Source organism: Centruroides vittatus, unplaced genomic scaffold, assembly GCF_030686945.1.
Source record: "Centruroides vittatus isolate TY-2023 unplaced genomic scaffold, ASM3068694v2 contig_484, whole genome shotgun sequence".
In the NCBI taxonomy this organism is placed as follows: Eukaryota; Metazoa; Arthropoda; class Arachnida; order Scorpiones; family Buthidae; genus Centruroides; species Centruroides vittatus.
Genome location: NW_027122274.1, coordinates 688,401 through 714,027, shown reverse-complemented (window position 1 = coordinate 714,027; position 25,627 = coordinate 688,401). Strand labels below are relative to the sequence as shown.

The 25,627-nt window shown below is 27.6% G+C and overlaps 1 protein-coding gene across 1 annotated transcript; it reads left to right on the top strand.

Annotated features, from left to right (window-relative positions):
• The first annotated feature begins 1,923 nt into the window (after positions 1–1,923).
• On the top strand, positions 1,924–23,502 carry LOC136977985 (putative fatty acyl-CoA reductase CG5065). The gene is made up of 13 exons (XM_067273607.1): positions 1,924–2,012; positions 4,863–4,950; positions 5,034–5,150; positions 5,224–5,399; positions 5,490–5,562; positions 5,747–5,853; positions 5,926–6,103; positions 9,689–9,733; positions 16,176–16,294; positions 16,396–16,629; positions 18,784–18,913; positions 22,931–23,058; positions 23,142–23,502. Exons 2-13 carry the CDS (start codon positions 4,867–4,869, stop codon positions 23,272–23,274), a joined length of 1,524 nt encoding a protein of 507 aa, XP_067129708.1. The 5' UTR covers positions 1,924–2,012; positions 4,863–4,866; the 3' UTR covers positions 23,275–23,502.
• The last annotated feature ends 2,125 nt before the right edge of the window (positions 23,503–25,627 follow it).

Genomic DNA, 25,627 nt, shown 5'->3' with positions numbered 1-25,627 from the left:
ATTTTATCAGCTCCATCAGATTATTTGTATATTTTACTTCATATTCTTTACTTCATTTTTTTTTTCATTTTATTTCTCCATTTTAATAGAAAAATAGCATTCAATTTGAACTATTGTGTATGACTCATTTAAATCTTTATGATAAAAATTTGTCTTGATTCTCAGCATAATCTGCATTCACGTATAAAGACATCAATTTAAATATTTAATAAAATTAGAACTTTTAATATTAATTTTTTAATTAAATTTATTAAATAAAGTTAAAAATTGTATTCTTTTGAATCTAGTTAACTATGTCAATGTTTTAGAAATAAGACGAAACCCAGAAACACAAAAATTGCCATTGAAAAATCAATTTTAAACTGCATCTTGCATCATTTTTCCTAAATATCTTTATTAAAATAAAAATTATATAAAACTTATTAAAATATAAAAATTGTTCGCATAAACACGAGTATAAACGATATTTTATGTCAAAAATTTTTAATTGTAGCAAAAAATATGTCAATATTTAGAAACTGTTTATTATTTATTAAATAATATCAAGAAAAACTTCATTTATTTTTATATTTTAGCTTTAAAAAGTTTAAAAGAAATCAAAATAAGGATATTTTATCTTAAAAAATACTAAGAAACTTTCCTTGCTTATTTTAAGTGTCGAAATAAAAAATCAAATAGAAAGTAACTAAGTGAACTTTAAACACAGCTGAGTACAGCAAGTATGTCAACATTTCCCTCTTTAAATATTAATTAAATTTAGAATTTATTTCATTTATTCAATTTATATAACTCAGCACATCTGTTAACTGAATGAGACAGTATAAAGATTTTTAACGTGGATAAGGTTAAAAATTTGGTAAATTAAATAAGTTTATGGATTAAATCAATTCTAAGATTAAATATAAACTAATAAAAATGGGTCAAATCTTTAATAAAAGTATAGCAAACTACAGGGAAGTTTTAAGAGGAAAAACTCCATTCGAGCCTTTAGGGCTTCTTAAAAATCATATCCTCAAGATGTTAATATCCATTACACTGATAATAAATTCATAAAAAAGGAAATAAATTATATATAGAATATAAGAATAAAATATAATTAATTAATTAATAATATTTCATAAAATTCTAGAAAACTTAATTATATATATATATATATATATATATATATATATATATATTTCCTCTCTCTCTCTCTATATATATATATATATACATATATATATATAAATTATAATTATAATTATTATTTTACTCCATTTAGATTCATTAAATTTTAGAAAAAAAAATTACATTTAAATGCAAGTTAATGCCCAATATTTTAATAATTTAAAAAATGAATTTAATTTAATATTAATTATAAAATTATAAATTGAATTAAATTAATTAGTTAAACATTTAAATTGTTATTGATTATTATTAATTAAATTTTAAAACTTTAATGTTAGTTTATTTGTATAAACTTGATTACGCGTGTACTGTACGTTTTATAAATATTGTTAGAAATAGAAACTTAAAATATATTATTATTGATTAATTAGTTGATTAAACATATAACTTATATATGATAATTTTTAATTACAATTACAATTAATTTTTTTATTACAGTTTAGAGAAACCATGAAAATTATCTCACGATTTCGCTTATCGTTACATTAAACTTGAAGTATATTGGAGATAAAATATCATTGACAACACGAAAATAAGTGAAAGGATAATGTAAAATTGGAAAATTTTAAGCACTTGAATAATAGAACAATAAAGGAGAGAAAAAAAAGAAGAGAAATGGAAATTATTTTTAATCGCATAAACAAAAGAAAATGTGAAATGTGAGGAATTAATATTATTTTTTCGAAGAATTATTTAGAAGGAAAAGTGTTTATTGTGTGAAATCTCAAATCTGAATTGTTAAAAGTAACACGTGTTAACGATGACATCATAAAAAGTATTTGGCCAACGGGAGTTTATTGCGGAACAAGTGGACAAGTTTATCATAACTTCAGGTGAACGCACAGGTAAGCCGGTATATTTCTTTGTGATTCTTCCTACTTTAATCTTCTGCACGTATTTTTAATTAAAATCCTTTATATAATGTAAATAATGTTCATATTTTTCGGTATAATTTTATTTATAAATGTATAATGAATTATTATATATATAGAAGAAAATATAATAATTGTTATTTACTATAATGTATATATATATATTTTTTTTCCTTGAGAAAATGTCATTTTTATTTCTTAAAAGCATAAATTGATAATATTAAAATTAGGAAAATTATAATTATTCCAAATTTTTGCTCATTTAGTTAGTAATAAATTACGTTAAAATTAATATTTTAAAGTAAATAATTTTGTTATTAAAATTTATTATAAATACTATAACATTTTAAAAACATTTTTTTAAACTAGGTTTTTTATAGTTTATATTTTAAATTTATGAATTTGTTTATCGTTCAGTTATTTATCGGATAAAATAGACCTATATTAAGTCAAGTACATAAAATAACCCATTCGATCAAAACTTAATTTAGTTTATACGCTATATCCGGCAATCATCCCATTCTTCTTCTAGGACAGAATTAGGATGCATATCGAAGATCAAGGAAAAACACAAACAAATATGCTACAGATCTACCTGCAGGCTTGAACCCACAGCTTTTATCTGTTACTGGATAATTTATGGTTATATTATCGGCTTTGTACTTTGCATAAACAATCTTATATACTTAAAATAGTCATTATTTATTTTTATTATATAATTTCGATATATTTTTGCTTTGCTTTTCATCGTAATTTGTTTATATTGTGATAAATAGAAACTAAGACTCTATAATTATCAGAAGAAAGAAAAAATAGTAATTTGAATATATTTTTTACATTTTAAAAAGCTTTTATTCGTCATGATTTTCGAGTTTTGGAATGAAGTAAATGATGGGGGTAAGACTCTCATCATATATTTAACTACTCATACATCATGATTAAGTTGTACATTTGGTTATGTTTATCGAGTGGGGAGGATAATGGTATGGATAACCCTCTAAAACATCATTAAAATCCATTGGCATTATCATCGGACTTAGGTACTGTACTATACTGTAGCTGTACGTAATCAAAGTTCCAGCCTTTTATCTTAATTATTAATAGAAGTAGATTAAATTTTAGTTACAAGTTTTGAGGACATGATGCAAAGCAAGTTAAATTTAAAAGCGTTTAATAATAATAATAATAATAATCAAACGAAATTCCGCTGTTATAAATTTTATTTTGGTAGAAGTAAATTAATAATAAATGAAAGAAAAATTATTATTGAATAAAATATGTTTCATATATAACGATATTCACTGTGACAAATGACACAAATTGACGATAATTATGTAAAATTATTATATAAAAAAATATTCATTTGATTTTAGATACAATCGATTATGAAGATTAAATAAAATTATACTTCTCGTATAATAATTTATAGTTATATAAAATATTGACGGCCGGATGGCCGAGGTTTATGGCGTCAACTTACTGCTCTGGGAGATCAAGAACAAATCCGAGTAGGCGAAAACATTAGTAATTTTTCGGGGGGTAGTCTGGCCTTTATACGTTGGGCCCCAATCCTTATTACCCAGCCATTTCTACTATGGATCTAGCCGAACCCATGATGGCTATGATTCAAAATGGTTTCTTGGGGCGGAAAGAATAAAAAAAAAAGTTATAAAATATTATATTTTAACGTTGAGGATACGATTTAGGTGTATTATCCAATATATATATCAATGATTTTGTCTTACAAATTATTTTGCTACTAAATTATTGATATAATAATAAGAAAGTTAAAAAAGACATAGACCTAATAGAAGATAATTTATATAATAATAAATTATTTAATTATAGCTTTATGGTAGATACGGAACAGGATTTGCACATAAACTAAACAAGCTGCAGCTTAGGGCATAACATTTTTATATGTATCATTATTTAGTGGAGAGAAAGGGCCTTAATGGTATAGCTTAGGCCCACGACAAGCAATGCAATAAATTTGTTTAATGCAAACAGATTGTTAAGCAAAATCAATATAATAACCACAATTTTGATGTCGTTAGAAATCTGTTAAAATATATTGAAAATGGATATGCTCGTGTATTAGAATTTGAAATACGAAGATATCGTAATGTTGAAGAAAAACAAAACGTAATTTACATTAATTAATTAATGCTATTTTAGAATAAATTTGGAAAGATAAATATTCTATAAAGATAAACCTACATTTTTTACAAATAAAGAAAAATAAATATATAACTTTAATCCTATGTTTTATTATTTATTTACTATGTAAATTGAAAAATATTAGCATAAGAATTGAATTTCATCAAGTACTTATGAATTTATTCGCTTTGAATTCAATTTAAGAAATATACATATAACTAAACAAACAAAAGTACATATGCAGTTTTCAATTACAAAAAATTAATTTTAACAACTTAATTTAGTGTTTTAGATATTTACAATATGGACTACCGAGGCGGTTAAGGCGCCAGTCTACCGCTCTGGAAGTCCCAGGATTTGTTGCTGGGTTCTCAAAATGCAGTAAGTTTTAGGGGTGCGCTGTCCCAGATTTATGGGAACCCATCTTTCACCACTCGTTCGGCCATATTATGGGCCTGAAAAAGGCACTTTTAGTGTCTTTTTCAGGTGCTGATAGAATGAAAAATGGAGAAAGATGTATAAAATTAATTCATTTTTATATACAGTATGCTTTGAATTGTTAATTATTTAGTTTCTACTTTCTAAACAAAATATTTGGAAATGTTTTATTGCTTAATACAACGTACATTTCAAACTTTTCTCATGTTTTTTCCCTTTGTATAGAATAATGGCTTTCGAGAACAGTATTGTGTCAGAGTTTTACAATGACAAATGCATCTTTATAACAGGTGCTACAGGTTTTATGGGAAAAGTAAGACATGTGTTTTATTATTTTTTTCAATTTAATTGCATAATTTTTAACGCTAACGAAATTTATTAAAATTAACTTTAAAGGTTATGTTGGAGAAATTATTAAGAAGTTGCGAAGGTATTAAAAATATTTATGTTTTGATGAGACAAAAGCGTGGAAAGAGTCCACAAGACAGGATTGAAGATCTGTTTAACTGCAAAGTAAAATAAAAAGAATTAAGTATATATTTCATGTATTTTTTAATATTAATTAAGTATCGTTTTATTTTTTAAGGCATTTAGTGTTTTAAGAGAAAAAATTCCAGATTCATTTAAGAAAGTTATTATGGTGGCAGGTGATATTACCAGTCCAAATCTAGGTCTTTGCCAATCAGACATTGATTTACTTGCTGAAAATGTGAATATTGTATTCCATTTGGCTGCTACTGTTCGATTCGATGAACCGTTGAAGTAATATATTTTTTAATTGTGGATTTGATATTAATTTATTATTAATTATAAAACTTTAATTAATATATTTAAGATTGTAATATTATATAGGCAAGCCATGAAAAAAAATGTACTTGGAACGCGTTATACGCTTGATGTTTGCCAGAAATTTCCACATTTAATGGTAAGTGATAAATGACATATTTAAAAGTTACATTAATTTTTATGATATACTGTAGTTGTATAAGTTTATACCTAATTAAATGAAAGTAACTCAATTTTTAATGTTAATTACTTAAGAAAATAACAAATTTTTATAATTACAGAAGTCATACAGCTGCTAATTAATGAATAATTTGCTATTTTAGGCATTGATTCACGTGTCAACTGCTTACTGTCATTGTGACAGAAAAGAGATTGAAGAAACAATATATCCAGCTTCAATTAATTTACAAAAGATTATAGATATTGTGGAGTATGTATTTTATAATTCGATGTAATTTTAATATGGAAGATACTATAAAAATGCTTCATATATTATTTACAGTTGGATGGATGAAGATACAATAAATGCAATAACACCGAAATTAATTAGTGGAAGACCTAATACATATACTTATACGAAAGCATTAGCTGAGAACCTTTTGGAAGAGGAATGTGGGCAATTACCAGTCGCTATTGTCAGACCTTCAATTGTTTCTTCTTCTTGGAAGGAACCATTTCCTGTAAGGCTTCATTTATTATTTATTTTTTAAGCATATGTTTGAGTTAGTATAGGGAAATATATTTTATGAAATAACTGTGAAAGCAATTAGTTATATAATCAACTGAATTTTAGAATATTAAAAAATTAGTTATAATTAAATAACTTAAGATTCAAATAAATTAATTGATCGATGAAGTATATTGTAGAATATTCTGTTTTACAGTTCTTTATATACAACACAGTGGAAATATAACAAGTAAAGCATTTTTCCTTATATAATGATAATTACATCAAGAAACGAATATAAGGAAAGATAGTATTACGTAAAATGTTAAATAAATCAAGTTAATTATAATAATTTATAGTGCTAATGATAAACTTTTAACAATATTTACTTAAACATAAATTAGTCGATAAGGAAAATTTTGCAGAGAGCAATGTATCTTTACCCGGTTTTATTTCTTCGGTTAATCAGCGTTGAAATATTGGTTTTTTTCTACTAGGAAACATTTTTTACGCTAAATTGTTTTGTTTAATTATGTTTTGCTATCTTCCAAAGATAATCTTTAACGGTTAAATATTATCTTTATTTGCTTATAATTTTGAGAATTTTTAACAATTATGTTATTAGCAATTATGTTTTTTTTTCTTTAACAAATTTTAAATAAAGTTTAAATATTAAAAACATTCTTAAAAGGAGGATGTTTATTAGTCTTATTCATTTAGTTTTTTTCTTTTGTTTCTGTAACAATAGATCTTATTTGTCTCCTATATCATTAAGATATGCGATTTTGTTGAACTATACAATTGATTTTATACCAGGCATATATTATCGATTCTGCTAGATTCACTTCATGACTAGTAGAAATTTGTATTATGATTGTATGGAATTTCGTATTGCTGGCCCTTTAGGTGTAGTATTATACGTTTGAACTGCTAGAAAAGCTATCTCAATTTACGAGACTAGGCTTATAGTTTATAGAACTGCTCTTTTAACGTTAGTTACGTCGTAAATACGGGGGCGTACGTTATTATATAAATATACTTTCTGTATTAGATCTGGGGGCCTAGGATCGATTTCGAGAGCCCGAAAATCCCAGGAATTTTAGATCTTTCATGAACCCAGTCCCTCGCCATTCGACTGTCCCCATTGTAGCCCTGAACCCATGATGGGTAGGGAAAAAAGGCCTTCTTAATGTCCACAAGGCAGAAAGAGTCAAAAATAAAAATATATAGCCTATTTATTTTTTATAATACAATTTTTGGTTTTTATACATACAGTATTGTATATATATTAATATTACGTTTAGGTGTGATACAAAATATTTTAATACACGTGTTGAAATATGTCTAAAACATTTTTAAAATAAATGTCATTGTTAACTAATATATCTTTCTTCGTCTATTATTGAAAATTATACAGTTTGATTTTGAATAAAAAATATTATAGAAGTGAGACACTACAGTATATTTTATTATCTCGCTTCAAAAAAATCTCGAATCTAAGTTTGCTTAATATGTTTCTGTGGTATTGTATCAGCTATAATGATACAGTACTAATTAAGATACAAAAGAAATAAACCATTGAAATTTATTTTGAATAAAAAAAATGACTTAATTATTTGTATGTATTTGTGTTATAAAGTAGATGCATGTGTTCAATTATTTAATGTAAATAGAAGTACTGTACATACTGTGTAATTAATTAATTTACGGAATTTATTCATTTGAAAAAGACAAAAGTATGTATTAATTTTAGTAAACTTTTTAAAACTTTTTTAAACTTAAAGTGACTCCATAATACTTCAACACAAAACATAAACCATAATCAAGTATAAATCGTATGCTTATTTTCTGTAATGTTTTCGAGAGGAATTTTCTTCCATCATCAGCGTCAAACGAAACAGTTACGAACCATTGGTCGAATGGATGAAACCACTGAACACTAGTAGTTGCGGGTTCGTGCCTCACCAGCTAGCCGCATGGAGTTTTCTTCGTGTATCTAACATCTGAATAAATCGTATCCGGGAGGAAATTCTCAAAGAAATTCCTCCCAGGAGGCACTCCTCCCTCTTAGTAGATCACCCAGATCGTTGCCTTATCCTATCAATCCTACAATCCAAGTAGATACTATTCTATTTGATTAATGATAGCATTTTAAAACTATAACTGTAAAAATTATAACATTAAATATCTGTATAGAAATTTTAGAATAATAAAATAAAAATATATTTTCGAAAATATTACTCAAAAATATAACATCCATTGAGCTTTTACGACTTAATTCATTCCTAGAAAACCGTCGTAAAACGAACCTGTTCTATTTCGTATAAGTTCAATGTCACAAATTGAGATTATGTTCCTGGAAGTAGTCTTCTTTGTAATAATGTCACCCAGTTTAGAAAAATATGGAATTTTATATCGATGTAAAAGTGTGGGATCATAAAGGAGGTTTATAATAAACTTATCTTCGTTAAAATATCAATAATTAGCAGATTTTATAAATATTCAAATCTGTCATTAGAATAATTAAAACAAAATTAACTAAATTATTAATATAATAAATAACATATGACAATAATTTACATATAAATTTGAAATATCGCTAAGACACTTTTACAGTTACTTTATAAAAGTCTAAAGGCATTTACAAATGATCACTTTATAGATTAGCATTGATTCAAGTGAAAATGAAAAATATAAAAAATATTAAAATACTTTCAAAGACCTCTTTCATATTTTATAAACTAAGAACATATTTTATTACATTTAATTTAGAAAATATTTAGGCTACGATTTAATTGTTTCTCGTAAGACTTTATTTAAACAAAATCTAAGTGTAACAACACTTATTAATTTAAATCATTTGGGTAGTAATTAAATTAATAAAAATAACTAAATATTCAATAATTCATCATTTTTATTTAACTACTGAACATGTCAATATACAATATTCTAACGTACAACTTAATTTTACATACGTAGATTTTTTTTCCTGTACTTGTTTATACAGTATTATACATATTAAAATGATCGAAGTTAGAGATAATTGTTTTCTATATAATCTATAATATATTGTGTAATTATGTATTTATATAGACTACTAATATAATTTAAAGAAGAATATTTGAAATTAATATTCAATATTCGTTTAAAATATACCGTAAAATAAAATTAATTTTTAAAAGAGAAAGATTTTACTAACTGGAAGAAGGCTATTTATAAAATTATATTGTACGATTAGCCTAACAATACTTTACAAATAAGTAATTAATATGGGGGAAAATAAATGCTTAAATATCTTGGTATGTAATTAGTAGAGACCAAGAATAATAAATATAATGAATGTTTAAAGTGTTTGATAATGCTAAATTTGACAAAACTGTCCTCAATCCGAAATTTGACTGCTATCCTCTAGCCTTAAGCAAAATTGTATCGTCTTTATAATTCAGCTAAAGGTCTTCGTCCGCAGAATGTAGAACAAACTAGAAACAAAAACCAGTTAGTAATATAACTACAAGGTTAATCACCTTTTATCAACAGTTTAATTTTACAAGAATACAAGAATAGATTGTAACTTAAGTTTTTCTTTTTTCCGATGTAGGGTTGGGTAGATAACTTCAACGGTCCAACAGGAATTATAGCAGCTGTAAGTATTTATTTTTTTACATTCTGTACGTTATGAGCTATGTTTTTTCTTATTTATAAAATTAATTTACAGTTAACTATAAACAGAATTTTAGGGAAAAATTAATTAATTTTCTTAGCGCAACTAAAAATATTTCGGTTATCTGATGACAGAATTAATGATACTTTCCTTTAAAAGTTTCACTCTTAATGATTCATTTAATTATCGATATATCATAAAATTTGTGAGTCTAATAATTTTATTTAAAATATTTTAAATAAATTTAAAAATAATTAAATTTATAAAATATCTATTAATACGTAAAAACATATTTAGCTTGTTAAAAAAATTTGGAAAAAGTTATTAATACAAATAATTTAATGTCTATTTTTGGTAGAAGAAAAGAGAAAATTTTATAAACTAAATTATTAACTAAAAACTAAATTTACTCAACATTAGTATTGAGCCTATCTATCAGTGGCCAAAGCTCGATTCCCGAGCTGTACATGGCTACAGTTCAAGCAGACGTGTAAAGCAGTGTAAAGCTTTAAAAGAAATAGCAGTCTCATGGTACCCGTGTTATGTTGTATTACCAAATAATTTTCCTTTACCAGTATAGACTTCTTAAGTGCCGCTCTCGAATTATGTCTAATTGATTATCCTGATTTATACCGACGTAACACATATTTAATTTATTGATCATGCATTACTAATTGCTGCAGAGCTTATTCTTAGCTCTTCAATCTTCTTAGGAATTCAATAATCACAAATTTTTATCAATTATTTTTTATTCAAAATTTTTTGTATCTCAAATTATTAGGTTGTTTTTTTAATCCAATATTTCATTTTATATGTAATTTACGAGTTTTCTGTCAGTTATCCACAAAATAACGTTATACAGCAGTTTTGAGAGTGGTTATCTTCGTTTCTCCTTCTCGTACTATTTGACTATCCATCAAAGATATTAAACTCATTTATATTATTAACATTCTATCTGATAACAATTTCTGATGCGTTTACTGCATTTTATATCATTAACTACTATTAGTATTAGTTAGTATTATTTTCTGTAGTAGTTATTATTAGTTATACTGAACCAAGACTGTAGATACATGCAAACATGCATGAAACCGCCTATACGCAGCTGTGAAATAGTGGAGCAGATACAATTCCGCTTGATGTATTGTACATGTATCGTCCGAAAGCAACCAGCGTAACCATAATCAACAATATCTATTGCAGAGAGATTCTTGGAAAACTCTGTATTTATATGAATTAATTAGTGCCTAAATTTCAATTAAAACTATAAATTGGGAGGATAAAATTGACGTAAATATTATTATAAATAATTTAATACTGAATTTTTTAGTCATCGACTAAACTGTAATTAATTTTTCTTTTATTTTATATGCTCAACTTTGCTATAAATTTTAAAATATCGTTCAAGTACCGTTCATATATTTTTGATTTTTCGTATTTTTTATGATTCTTAAATTGTCAAATTTAGTCTAATTTATATCACTTCTCTGCTTTCATTGACTAATTTAACTCAGTTACAATGCAATAAAAATGAAGATTTAAAGAGTTGTACTATAACGCAAAATTAATATTTTAGACCGTATTTTTAAATATATTTTCATAATTCCATTAATTGTTTAAGATATTTGAAAAAAATTAATTGTATAATTCATATTAGTGTCGTAAATACTGTATGCAGAAACAGGAAAATAAATCGATTTTAAAAGTCAATGGAATGTTACACGTAATAAATTTTAAATTAAGTTAAAAATATAGGTATAAATAACAAGATATTGACGTCAAATGAGAGGCAAAAAAATAAGGAAAGATGTTTGAGATAAATGTTAATATTGTACAAATACACAGTAGATTAATAATTTAAAAAATATTAATTGCCTAGAGATATGTTCCGAATAAGGAACTATACCAAATTATCTTATTTAAAAATTTAAAGTACGGTTGAACTTTGCAAACATCTAAGAATCGATTATTAATAAAATATGTAATTTACATTGTTTTTATGGAAAGAAAAAAATTGAATTTATAGTAAAAATTAGATAGACAGCAGATTTTTGGAGGATGTTCGTGAAGTATCTAACAATATCCATTTCTCTTATCTATTTTTAAATTTTCTTTCTCTCCTATTTCTATAATAAGAGATGAAATGGAAATGATTTGATTCATAGATTTCGATCTTATCTGAGTGTAATTTTTTCTTGTTTACAAAATTAATGCTCCTTTAGTACAACTTATTTATTTTGTTAACAGTGAAACAGGATGGTAACGATCAATACATTTTTTTTTTTATTGAATTCAACAAATCGTATTAAAAACATTATTCATACAAATAAAATTATATTGTACGATTAGCCTAACAATACTTTACAAATAAGTAATTAATATGGGGAATATAGTATGGGGAATATAGTATGGGAATATAATATGGGGAATATAATATGGGGAATATAGTATGGGGAATATAGTATGGGGAATATAATATGGGGAAAGTAAGAAAAATATCAAAAATGAAAACTTATATTGTTTTTATCTGTGTTTAATTTTTAATAAAAATTAAGTTTTACAGAAGTAGAATTACATTTATCGGAATTGTTTTTTTTATTTAAAAAATATGGAATTTATTTATTTATATTACTTCTATGAGCAATTATTTCTGCTTACACTTTTATTTTTAAAGCTTTCAACTTAACAGAAACTTAATTTAAGAATATTTTTCGCAAAATTTGAACTTATTTCCATTATGTTTCTTAAATTAATGTTTAACTTTAACATTATTATAACATTTATAATTACGTCCTAACAGTTCGACTTTATAAGCGAGAGAGAATAACGATTTACTTGATTTTTTTGCTTTCCAATTTTCTGAAAATTGACCAAACTTATCAACAGTAATTCTTAAAAATATTGTTTTTGGAATTCCATTTTAATTTTGTACAGGTTATATATGCCTAGTTTCATTAATTTTTAATAAACCTTGTCATTAAGGTAAATTCATAATTACCCTGAACCAATATAAATGGTTCAGAAACAGAAAACAATAGATAGGTCTAAGGATAGACACAAGAGAAAAAGGCTCAACAAGTTCAATTTTCTGTATATAAGATGCGACACGAGAGAGAGTTAATTAAAAATACATATTAAATTTTAAATTAATTCAAGCAAAATTATATTTAGTAACATAATTTTATTTTTATATGGAAAAAAATGTTTACATTTCTCTACAGTTCACATACCATTCAAAAATGGACTATTTATAAATAAAAACATTAAACGTGTTATTTCTGATCATTTCCATTGAATTTTTTTTATTTTTTTTTAAATTATTAAAATTACTTGAGTGTGTACGAACTTCTGGTCCAAACCACAAGAAAATTTTTCCCTGGAAGGAGTTAGATATATGACCGACATGACCCTAGTGTTAACAGGAAAAGTGTGATATACAGGGGCACGACATTAAAATCAAGAGCATTGTGACGAAAAATTGCAACCTGGCATTGTGATGAAATCACAATAAATAATTGCTCCTATTGATCTTTGTTTATTATTTTATAGACTGAGTAAAGAGGAACGAATTTAAGTTATTTTGATGGTGGGAACCCGCAGTCAGCGAGATGCTGGCGAAAAGTTTAACGGGCTGCTTCCAGACTTCTTACCAATCGTATACAACGATCTAAATAAATGCAACCTCTTATTTATTTGGCAACTTTACGCTGACTGCAAATCTTCACTATCAAATTAACTTGAATTTATTCTTCCTTATTTAGAGTCAAGCTTTTCTTGTAAAAAAATAAACAAAGATCAAAATAATTTCTATGGTTCCACTTATGGGACACTCTGAATAATATTGTCTTTTCTTACAAATTAGTTTGCTATACAGAAATTATTTCTGCTGAAGTCCGTTAAATTTAACTCTTGCTTGTAGTATAAGTTAAATAAATTATGGTCATTTAACTTTATCACGCTAAATTACACTGCCATAGAACATAATGTAACTTTAATTGTTTTATCTTAAAACAAAAAGGTAACAATTTCTTGCAAAATAATAATATAAGCACCATTTCTGTATTTTTAGTTTTTAAATTTATATTATAATTTTTATTTTCGAAATTTTAAATTTTATATATGAAATACATAGGTTCAGATTTCAATATTTTTGTCAAGATCTTATAATTTGTTAATCTTCTATTAGAATTGAGGTCAAAATTCATTGCAAAGCTATAAAGTTTGGTCAATTAACGTTAACCCAATTATATTAAAGATTTATTAACGAATATTATGATTAAAGTTATACTTCTTGATAAACTTCGTAATATTAATAATTATTTGTAATAATTACCATCCACTTTTATTAATAGTAAGATGGTAACGAGAGAGTAAAATTGAACAAATAATAATATATTAAGATATTTAAAACACACACTTGAATTATATTATACTATACTTTTTCTATAGATCTGCGTATTATTATAGTATTTACCACAAACAGATTGGCCCCGTATAGTGGATCTTCAATATGTATCCCTCTTCCTCCTTAGCTAAGCAACAAAACTAGATAGAAATTTCGAAAATTCAATTACATCGTGTGACATTTTATAAATAACAGATTTTAACGGTTTGAATATATCTTATAATTTTCTAATATATGATCTATATAGGGCCATCGGGAGCCCTGGGGTAAAGTGAGTTCTTTTTGCCTCTTCGTTGATCCCTTTAGCCGTCTACTTTTTTCTTGAAGAAATGACAGACGTAAAATGTTTTTATTAATGAAAAGCTGTCTTAAATATTTTATTTACAGTTAGCAAAATTAACATTACATTTGTAGGTGTAGGAACCACTACGGGTTTCTATGTTGTCTCTGGACCCGAGGAAAAAGCTCCAGTTCCTCCCGGATCTCGATGGATCTGCTTCTATCTACTCTTCTTCTAAGTTCTACTTCGTATTGAACAAGGAACTATTTCCTTTTGCGTATGTAAACTAATGAACATGGCTCCATTTTTATTTCGGGGATAAACTATAAATCATTTTATTTTAAGACTTTCAAGAAGAGATGTTTTCGCGAATATGTCTGGCCGTCAATCGCCCGTTGCTCCCATTGTGGCCTGGCAAAAGCTATAATGGTTATGGTTAAAAAGACCGTTTTATTGTTTGCATGACGAAGTAATCTGTAAAAAAATTAAAGAATCTTTTCTAAAATATACTTAAATTATTCTTTACAATTAAAAAATAATTTTTATATTATAAACCCCAATCAAATTATCATTGAAATAATTGAAATCATTGAAAACTATAAATAACATTAATGTAGAGCATACATAACGATTGGCCAAAACCCTGTCACAATAGCAGCCATATATCGCCTATCAGAAATACGCAAGAGTCACATCCTCTATTGAAACGGTATGTTATGTTACTGTATTTCCTGGAATAATCGCCTACGTAAATATTATTGTAATAATCGGCCATCTAACTTCTATTGTAAGGTGTAATGCGCCGGTTGACCTAAATACCAATATATTAGATTATATCGAATTAACTATGAATGCGGCATTTTCTAATATCGAATTGAGAAAAATGAATACTGGCTAATATCGTTATCGACGTTCAATATTAATGATATTGGGAATTAATATCTAAATTTCAAGTACTTCATTCAAATTATTTTATATATATTACGATTTAACTAGTTTTACGTTACTTGTTACATTAGTTTGACATCTCTTTTGTAATCGTGCTTTCTTTCCTTCTTACATCTTATTGAAGTATTCTTAAAACTTATCGGATTATTGGTATTTAAAATGATCGTATACCCGTAAAAAGGGATGTAATATAAAAGGAATATTTCCTGTAATAATCGCCAACTGGACGATTATGACAGGAAATACGGCATAGGCTTATACAAATATAGTTAGAATACTATAGTAATCACTGTTACTTTATTGGTACTTTCATGTCCGGATAGGTAAACATTCGTTTAATTTCCTCGACTTTACGTAGTCTTAGCTTTCAGTTGCCCAATCCGAATATGAAAGTAGTTATTATTATCTCATTAATAAAGAGTTTAATACACTTAATTCATTTCTTTCTTTCAGTACTAGGAATTATGGGAATCTCATACAATATGTACTAAAAGTTGAATGAACTTTTACTATACTTTATCGCATAAATAAATATATATATATATCTCCATTTGGGTCGAAAAAACCCAGAAATTTTTCTGGAGGTTGGCCCGTCCTGATTATGTCGGGCCCAGTCTCTTATCACCGGCCATTTCACTGTATATGTATGTATGTATGTATGTATGTATGTATGTATGTATGTATGTATATATATATATAGGAATAATTAATAACATTTAACTTTTTAATCGTAAATAAGGATATAATTATACTATTATTAATTTCTAAATAATTAATGATTATATTTTTAGGGTTTTAAAGGAGTTTTGAGGACTTTAATATGCAATGGAGATTGCGTGTGTAATTTAATACCGGTTGACGTTTCTATTAACCTCTTAATTGTTGTGGCATGGTATACCGCTACTTATAGGTATAACATTGTTTTCATAATTATATAAAAGTTTTCATATTTAAATATTTATATATTTTTAAAATTTCGATATTAAAAAATGTTTCTGATGTATTTTTTAGGCCAAATGAAATAAAGGTATACAACAATACTTCGAACAATTGCATTACATGGGATTGTGTCTACAGATATGTTTTCCCGCTATTTTCGGTATATCCTCCTTTAGAAGTGTTCCGAATACCTGGAGGTGATTGTACAACAAATCGTTTATGGAATTCTTTTCGAAATATTATAGATCACTACATTCCTGCGCTTATATACGATCTCATATCGTATATAATGGGAAAAAAACCTATGTAAGTTTAAAGAATGTGGTATTATATTGAATAATCTATTAGAAAATGCAAGCAGATAATTATGTAAAAGTTAGATGCATAAATCAGCTTATTCTCCTGTTTCTCATAGAGATAAAAGTACTCCATGTTTTTAAAAAATGGACTAAAATCTAATGGCTCTGTTTAAGCACATACTCTGGACATTCTGAAGTAAGGGTTCGTTTCCGGGTGGTAACTTGATTTTGAATATCGACATCGGAAGCAAATTATTTCTTTTACATTGGGATAGGAATTCCAATCTGGCTCTGGCCCTAGTTAGGGTGATGAGCGTACGTTGGTAGTTGCTAGCCGGCATCGCTTATTAGACAAAATATATAAAGGAACAACACCGGAGTGAAAATAAATTAAAACCAACAACTGTAGTGCCTTTGACCGGTGTGCTTCTCTCCTCTTTCTCTGTAAAACGCAAACGTTTTACAGAGAAAGGGAACACAACAATTATATATTTTGTCTAATTAGCGATGCCGGCTAGGACTAAAATCTTTTGTAATAATCAAAATGACTTTACAAATCTTATAGCTTGGCGCAAGTCGATGGCGCAAAACTTTTTTAATTTCTATGTTTTTGCGTAGATAAACTAGTTATTAACTAATGAATTAATAAATAGTTTATGTATCAATAGTAATCAATTATGTATTAATAGTAAATACTAACAACAGGCATCTAAGTTATAAATAAATATTCAAGATATATAAGAATATTCATATATTGATGATGATAATGTCATAATTGACCTCAATATTATGAGTTACTGTATTTTCATACCGCGCTTCATCTATAAAATCATACTCTTATATCGCGTATAAAAGCAATAAGATGAAGCAAAATCAGCTCTGCATTTTGCAAAATACCTAAAAAAACTCGTTATTTAAAAAAGTTTTATGGTATCGGAAGTTTTTCATTTTTGCTTTTTGTTCTTAATAAAAAACTGATGTCACTGGATAGTTACTTTATTAAAACATTTATATTTAATTTACATTGGCACAGTAGTTCAGCGCTCTTATAAGCCAAAACAGGCTAACACGCATACGAGCATCCGCTTATTTGCGTGGAAAAACAGTATTTTATTAGACAATATTTTAATTAAAATATTTTTTCGTTTATATTTTTTATTAATGTTGATTTAAGACAATTATAATTTACAGATTTTATTATCCATTCTCAGTTATTGTCAAAGCTGTGACAATAACCGAGAATGCATAATAAGGTGCACTGTCCCACAGCATGAGCCAAAGAAGATGATAAACAAGGATTAACAGTTCTATCAGTTTCAACTCCACTCTTCAACAAAGCTGAAGACAACAAAAGAAAAACATTGGAGAGAGCAACCAAAAACTCATATTATTTATCCAAGGAAAAGGCATATCAGGAGCATTCAACATGAGAGACACTAATCAATTCTCAAAATCTCCAATTATAATAGGCATAATTAAAAAATAATAATAATAACAAAAGCGTGTGTTGTAACAAATATATTATAGAAATGATTTTTCCAATCAAGGAACCATCCCAATTTCTCCCTACTTATACCAGAGATCTTACTTGTATAGTACATATAGTTATACTCATCAATAGTTATACTCATATAGTTATACTCATCAATGTTTGATTGGATAAGATCACCGATCGCTAGTAGTTGGTCGCGGATCCGCACCTGACCAATGGGCTGGCAACTGGAGATTTTTGGATTTTGTTCATGTGTTTAACACTTAAATAGGATGTTAGATACGCGAACCAAACAAAATGAATATCTTAAGTACTTTTGGAATAAAAAGGGTGCAAGGGACTTTGTGTATACTTAAATTTGTCATATAACAGTTTAATAACTATAATTTAAACATTATTCATTACAGACAATTAATTTAAAATATATAAAGTTGCAATTATATTGTCTTCTACTTTTATCAATCTTTATTCTTTATTATTTTTTGAAGTTTTAATTAGTCTGTTAATTGAAATTTTTCATCCATTCACTTTTCATAAGTAGGTTTAAAGAATTATAAATTAGGATAAAAAAATTTAGTATTTAGTACGTTATATTTGTATAATAATTTTATAAAGATCTGACATAGTTAATAATTATTAATACGAATTCAAAATTATAATTTCTTATAGGATGATCAATCTTTACCGAAAATTATCAAAAGCACTGGATTCTTTGGAATATTTTGCAACAAATGAATGGAAGTTTCGATGCGATAATACTCAAAAATTAGCAGATATGTTATCCATTGAAGATCGTCAGGTAAGAAAAGTGTTGGATATTTATTTTTTATTAACTACAAAGCTTGGTGTTAATCAAAACGACAGAGAGAGGTTTAAGTTCATTATCTCAGGAAATTAAAAGTTTAAGAATCAATGCTCTAGACCATTCAAAATTTCTGAGAATCTAACCGAAACCCGAAATCAGAGCCTTCAAAATAGCAAGTAAACATTAAAAAATATATTAAAATTTTACTTTAATATTAAGGGTAATTTTAATGAATTTTTAGAACATTTGAACTGATTTTTATTTGAACTATTGATATTTATTATCAACTCTGTTTAAAATTATAATAGATTATTGTAGTATGACAGCAATGCTAAGAGGAAGACAATTAAATTAATAATCGTTATACATTATTTTAAAATTTATTAAGATATTTATTTAAAAATCTCACAAATTACTTTTATATTGATCATTTTAATTGAAGATGGAATGCCTTTGGAGGTTAATTTAATTGCTTTTATTTAAGAATTTTTAGCGAGAAAAACGAGCAATTAACAACTATAAAGAAATCCATTTCTTCTATTGATATAATATTTAATCTCGAAACAATATTAATTTAGACTATAAGCCTAATTACTTTTTATTTTAAAAAGAACAACAATAATAATTGTGTTGCAAGAGTTGTAGGACTTAGCAGTGGGTTCTAATTATATATATTCAGTCATCATGTATAATCTTTTCCTATATGACAATATTGAAAATCTGATGGCGGGATGGCCGAAATAGAGAACGCGTCACCCTATCGTTCTAGGGGTTCCAGAATCGAATCCGGGCGGTCGAAGAACTCCAGAGATTTTTTCATGGGCGGCCCCTTCTGATATACTCACCACCCGGTCTATCCACTCTTTTTTTTTAAGCTCTTTCCGCCTTGTGGGCACTAAGAGGGCCTCTTTTAGTAGGCCCATTATGGGTTCGGCCAGGCCCACAATGGGGCGACCGGGTGGTGAGGGACGGGGCCCGACATATCCGAACGGACCACCCCCCGAAAAATTCCTGGGGATTATTCGACCCGTTCGGATTCGACCCGTTCGGATTCGATCCCGGGTCCCCCAGAGCGGTAGGCTGCCACCTTGACCGCTCGGCCATCCGGCCTCGGTCTATCCACTGGGGCACTAAGGATGTCCATTGTCCTTTAGTGCTCACGGGCAGAAAGAGCCAAAATTGAAATGAAAATCTTTATTTTTAAATCCGATTAAATATACTATTGGTTAATTTAGCAAACTTGCCAATTGATTTATTTGATTTTATCGTTATGAAATTTTATTGATTCTTCAATAGATTCTTCAATTGATCAATCTAGTTTAGTGTTAATTAATATAAAATATAATATTCATAAACTCAATTCCTCATTATTTATTTAATGTTTAATGAAATTACTATAATAACGCAGCAATCATTTTAATATCAAAATAACATTTGTAAAAGTCTAAGCATGTTAAAATATTATTAATAATAGATGGGTATTATTTAATTGAGTTTTCTGTTTTCAATGTATTTGACATTTCAAAGTATGAGGAACACATTTCTGGTAAAAAGTATCAAAGCTCATCAATATGACATTTTTGGTGTTCTGAATCTTAACCCGTGTGATTTTAAAAATAATAATTTATAATTTATACAGGGCCTGTTGCAAGTTTGGCATCCTTGAAAGACACTAATACACAGGGTCCGTTAAGAACACACAGTTCATTATTTGACGAGTTTTGTGTTTCAATAAATATTTCGAAATAAAATGCTACTATCACTATTGTGGATTTGTTATTAGGAACTAATCATACGAGGGCTGTTCGTTGCCTTCAGGTTAAAATCTTCAGAACTGGGATACATTGAGCAGTATCCACAAAGATCATTGTATAGCATGTAAGCTTTGTATAAATAAAGCTTGCAGCGCCAAAAGTGCCGTGGTGGTGAATTTTGTTTTTTCAAAAATGTTTTCGCATGACCTGAAATGTCACATATCAAATTTGTTGCATTTGACTAATAAATATCTCTGTAGACAGCATTGAATAGGGGTACTTTAATTACGATCACCCGGTATATTGATAGCACAAGTAAACAGCGATTAATAGTAAAATAAATATGTCTGTAGCCTTCGAGTCAATTTTTTCAGCAGACATTTAATGCTCTTCAAAGTAAGTATAATTCAAGATTAAATCATCTTCGTGAATATCTATTGTGAATCTGTTTTCAATATATTTCCCTATTTTTCACTAAAATAAATGAAAAATGATTTATAATTAGCGAAAGGTCTTTGAATAAACAAATTTATAAATGAACACGTATTTATGAAATGAACACGTATAAATGAACACGTGTTCACTTGTATTTATTCTACAATAGTAGTAAACCATTCGTTACTTATTAATAGATAATACAATTAAATACGTGGACCATCTGCCAAGAAGAAAGTGCCTCCGGGGAGGATTTTCAAAGGAAAACTAGCTTTTATTTAGCTACACACGTGAAGAAAATCTGGAAACTTCGCTTGTGGTCAGGCGAGAACCCGGACCAACTACCAATGTTCAGAGGTTTTATCCATTCGCTAGTGATAAAGTGTAATTGAGAATGCAGAGATTAAAAAAACATTGATTTTTTTTTAATCTGCATAATATAATAATGATAAATTAAGGCAATTGTTTACGTTTCTTTTGGAAGAATAATCATTATATGAATAATTTTAATGTTTGGTGAAATTTATTTGCTTAAAAGTAATTGTATAATTGTAACAATAATACTATATTATTGTTATATTATAATAATACTATATTAAACAATAATATTCCGTATAATATTTTTTGAAGACGATGATTTTTATTATTAGAAAATGAGATTAAATGACAGTATAAATTTGTCTTATATATAAGTTAACACCTATATTAAATAAATAGATTTTGATCTAGTACTGAGATAGATTAAATTAATAAACCAACTGAGAAATTCTTATCAGTGACCGAATGGATGGCATGACTGAATACTGGTGCTGTTGGTCACGGGTTCACGCCTCACCAACGGGTTGACCGCGTAGGAGTTTTTCGTGTTTTCTTCATGTGTCAAATTCCTACGTAGGATCTTGTTTTCCATAAAAAATTCTCTCAGGAAGATCCCCATTTGGCAGATCTCCCATGTTCCTCGTTGTCTTAATTTGGGAAGAACAAAAGTGAAAAAGATGATAATAAATGAGATGAAGAATAAAAATAATCTCATTTAATCTTTGTAAAAAATGTGATGAATAAATTGTTTCTTACGCAAATTATAAATGCGAAGTAACTAAATAGAACAATGTAGCTGTGTAAACGTTGTTCGTTTTACACAAATTCATGTAATTTGTCTTTAAAAAACGCAGTAATATAGCTTAAACATGTATTTATTTTTTTGTTATGACATTATACTATATTACATAACACAGTACATAACTTCATATGATGTATTGTTTTTTTAAATTATTTATTTTCATACCCTAGTATGTCCTAGAGATACAATTTCACCACGACTAGGATAGTTTTAAAACGTAAAATTATTATACAGGACATGTTTGACATGGATAATCTTCACTACAGGATATCTAAATTAAGTATTCTTCACATATTATTTTGGTGGAGAAACAACAACATTAAATTATATAAGACATATGTTATCTATTGTGTAAAAAATGCTTAATCATCTAAAATCTCTCAGAATAATTTAGGTTAGATGAAATTTGATAAGAGAAATATTTTTAAAGATTACAGGATTTTATTTTGGTTTTTTTCTGTGTCACCAAGAAGGCGTTTTTAATCATATACAGGGCTCACAATGAGACTACCGGGTGATGGACAGAGCCGGAGGCAAACCGGCTATGAACAATAACAGTTTAATGAATGATTTTATAAATTTCACTTGATTTTAAGCTTAAATTAGTATTTTATTTTATTTTTTAAAATTGCAATTATCTGCAATAATTTAGAATTTACATAAAATTGAAGTTTTAAATATTTCGCTTGATTATAATTTTAGACATTTTGTTTCGATACAACGAATCTAAACTGGCTGACTTACTGGGAAGAATCCATTTTAGGAATTAGAAAATATTTGTTTAGAGAAGATCATGCTTCACTTCCATTGGCAAGAAAAGGCATTAAACGGTGATATATTTATAAATACAATTTATATACATTATTTTTAAATTAAAAAAAATATATTTCTAATTTATAAATAATATTTTTAGATTATATTACATTGGAGTTACTGTCAGGATAATGGTAATGCTCGGATTATTTTATTTTGTATTTGGACGTTGGGATGGATTTACAGAATTTTGGAAAATTATTTTTGCTTTTCCCAAATTATTTGAAATATAAAAATTAATTTCTATTGAAAAATCACTAATTAAATAATAATTATTATTGAAAATACGGAAAAGATAGCTGTATATATATATATGTCAGCGTTTTTCTAACACGGATTTTCGTTTATATAGCAAGATGATACGTAAAATATTTTTTATATATACATGTATTTTATAACGATTATGTACATTCGTTATTATCTGATTTATATGAATTATATTTATTTTTATATATATCTGAACGAATAAATTCTTTAAAATAAATTTATGTATTCATGTATGTGTTTAATTTTTTGGGCACTTTTAAGAAGAAAATTATAATGAATGAAAGATTATAGGATCAGAAAGAGCCGTTCTTATTTCCTATACAGTTTAAGGTGAGAAGGAATCACAAAAAGTACATCTTTGTACTCGATGGGGAGGAAGGCGGTCGAGAAATACTGAGTGCACTTTTTTATTGGTATTAGTGTCATACGAATTTGTCCTTATAAATCTACTTACTAGTCATGTGAGTAAATTATTAGAAAATATTTGCAGAACTTTTAAATTCATTTCTTCAATATCCAGGTGGTTCATGAACTATCGTATTCGTAATTAAAGAGGATGGGGTTTGCCGAAAGTATCTTATACATCATTGTACATAACACGGAGAGAAGGGTCAAAAGTGGCTTAAAAACTGTATACGTAATTAATAGATAGCTCCAAGCTAACTCTGTTAAATCGTATTTATCTGGATTTATCTCGAACAGATACAAAATATTTTAGAAAATAAAACATAAAAGCTCTTTCTTTTACTTTTTTGCAATATAGAGTACATGACACTATATTGATGAGTTGTCTGGCAAAGCGGCTTTTATTAGTTTCAAAGCAAACTAGTGACACAACTCTGCATTTGAAACGGGCTATATCATTGCCTCGCGTATCCAGTTATATTAAAACCGCTTTACCAGGTAATGCGCCCCTTGTTTAGAGGTCATCGCTTGAACTGGAATTTCTAATTACTATTGAAATTTATTATTGTTATTTAATATTAACATTTATTTTTATTTTTCCGCTTTAATTAAATATATTTAATTTAATGATGAATACAAATAAATATATTAAAATAATTTCTTTCATTATTACACTTTTGAAGTCTCTACCCGTATATAAATCTTCACATATGAAATAGGAAAATTTAATCTACAGTTTTATAATATTAATAGAAACATGTTAATTTATTTCACATTAATCAGCTTTTTTCAATATAAAATATTAAATGGATTTCTTTATAGTCTTTCCCAGAATAAGAATGAATTCAATGTTTGTGTACAAACGCAAAGGACAATACTGTAGTTCATGTTCATTATGAAGTAGAACACAATACAGCAGACTCTTCGTTAAAAGAAACTCAAGCAACCGGCAAAAAAATCGAAGAAATAATATTTTAAATAAAAACGAGCAATTATTTACTGTGACATGGTCGCGCTACAATTTTTAATTATGTTTGTAATTTATTTAATTTAAAATATATGCTCTCCACCTCAAATTAGTAGTTTCTCGCCCCTGTATATCATACTTTAACAATAGAGTCGTGCCGGTCGTTTATCTAATACCTTTCAGGGGAAAATTTTTGAATTGAAATAACATGACTTTCGATTTGCATCGGACATTCTTATATAGTTAATCGTGACCTACTGCGCCTGGTCTTGTCTTCCATCTGTCTAGGTCTGTTCTCGAGATTACGGAAAGACGAACGGACGGACGACAGTGGGAATTTATAGGTCTACAATTTTTTTCAAATTGCAGCCCAATTAAAATAAAATCAATTTCTGGCGGAAATATAAGTTTGAACTTTGTGCGCCGCGCCGCGCCTACGCTTCGCACACGTTTGTCTCCTATCTCACCAATTCAATGGTGGAAAAAGTATCCCGGCAGAGAGCTACCGCAGCATTTGAAACTGATAACTTTTGCAGACAGCAACCCTTTTTTACTTCTCAGCATGTTATTCAGTAACACATCATGCAAAACCTGGTTTTGCACGAGAGGCGTAGGGCCTCAAAGCAAGCTAATATTCGTTCATTTTTCAATAAAGCCGCATGCAAGTTTGCCAGTGCACTTTATCTACTGATGTATTTCTGAAACCATATCCAGTTAATGGCTGGGGAACGAGACTGCATCCTGGAGCTGCAGGATCTCGGTTTGTCGATGCGCACAGTTGCCAAATTGTTTAGCACAACGTGAGTACCATCCAGCGAAGTGTAATACGATGGACGCAGGAACATCTGCGATACGCCGAAGAGGGAGTGGATCGCACCGGCGTACGATAGAGCACACAGACTGGCAGATTCGCCGAACGGCCGCGATACGTGACATCTGACGCCGCC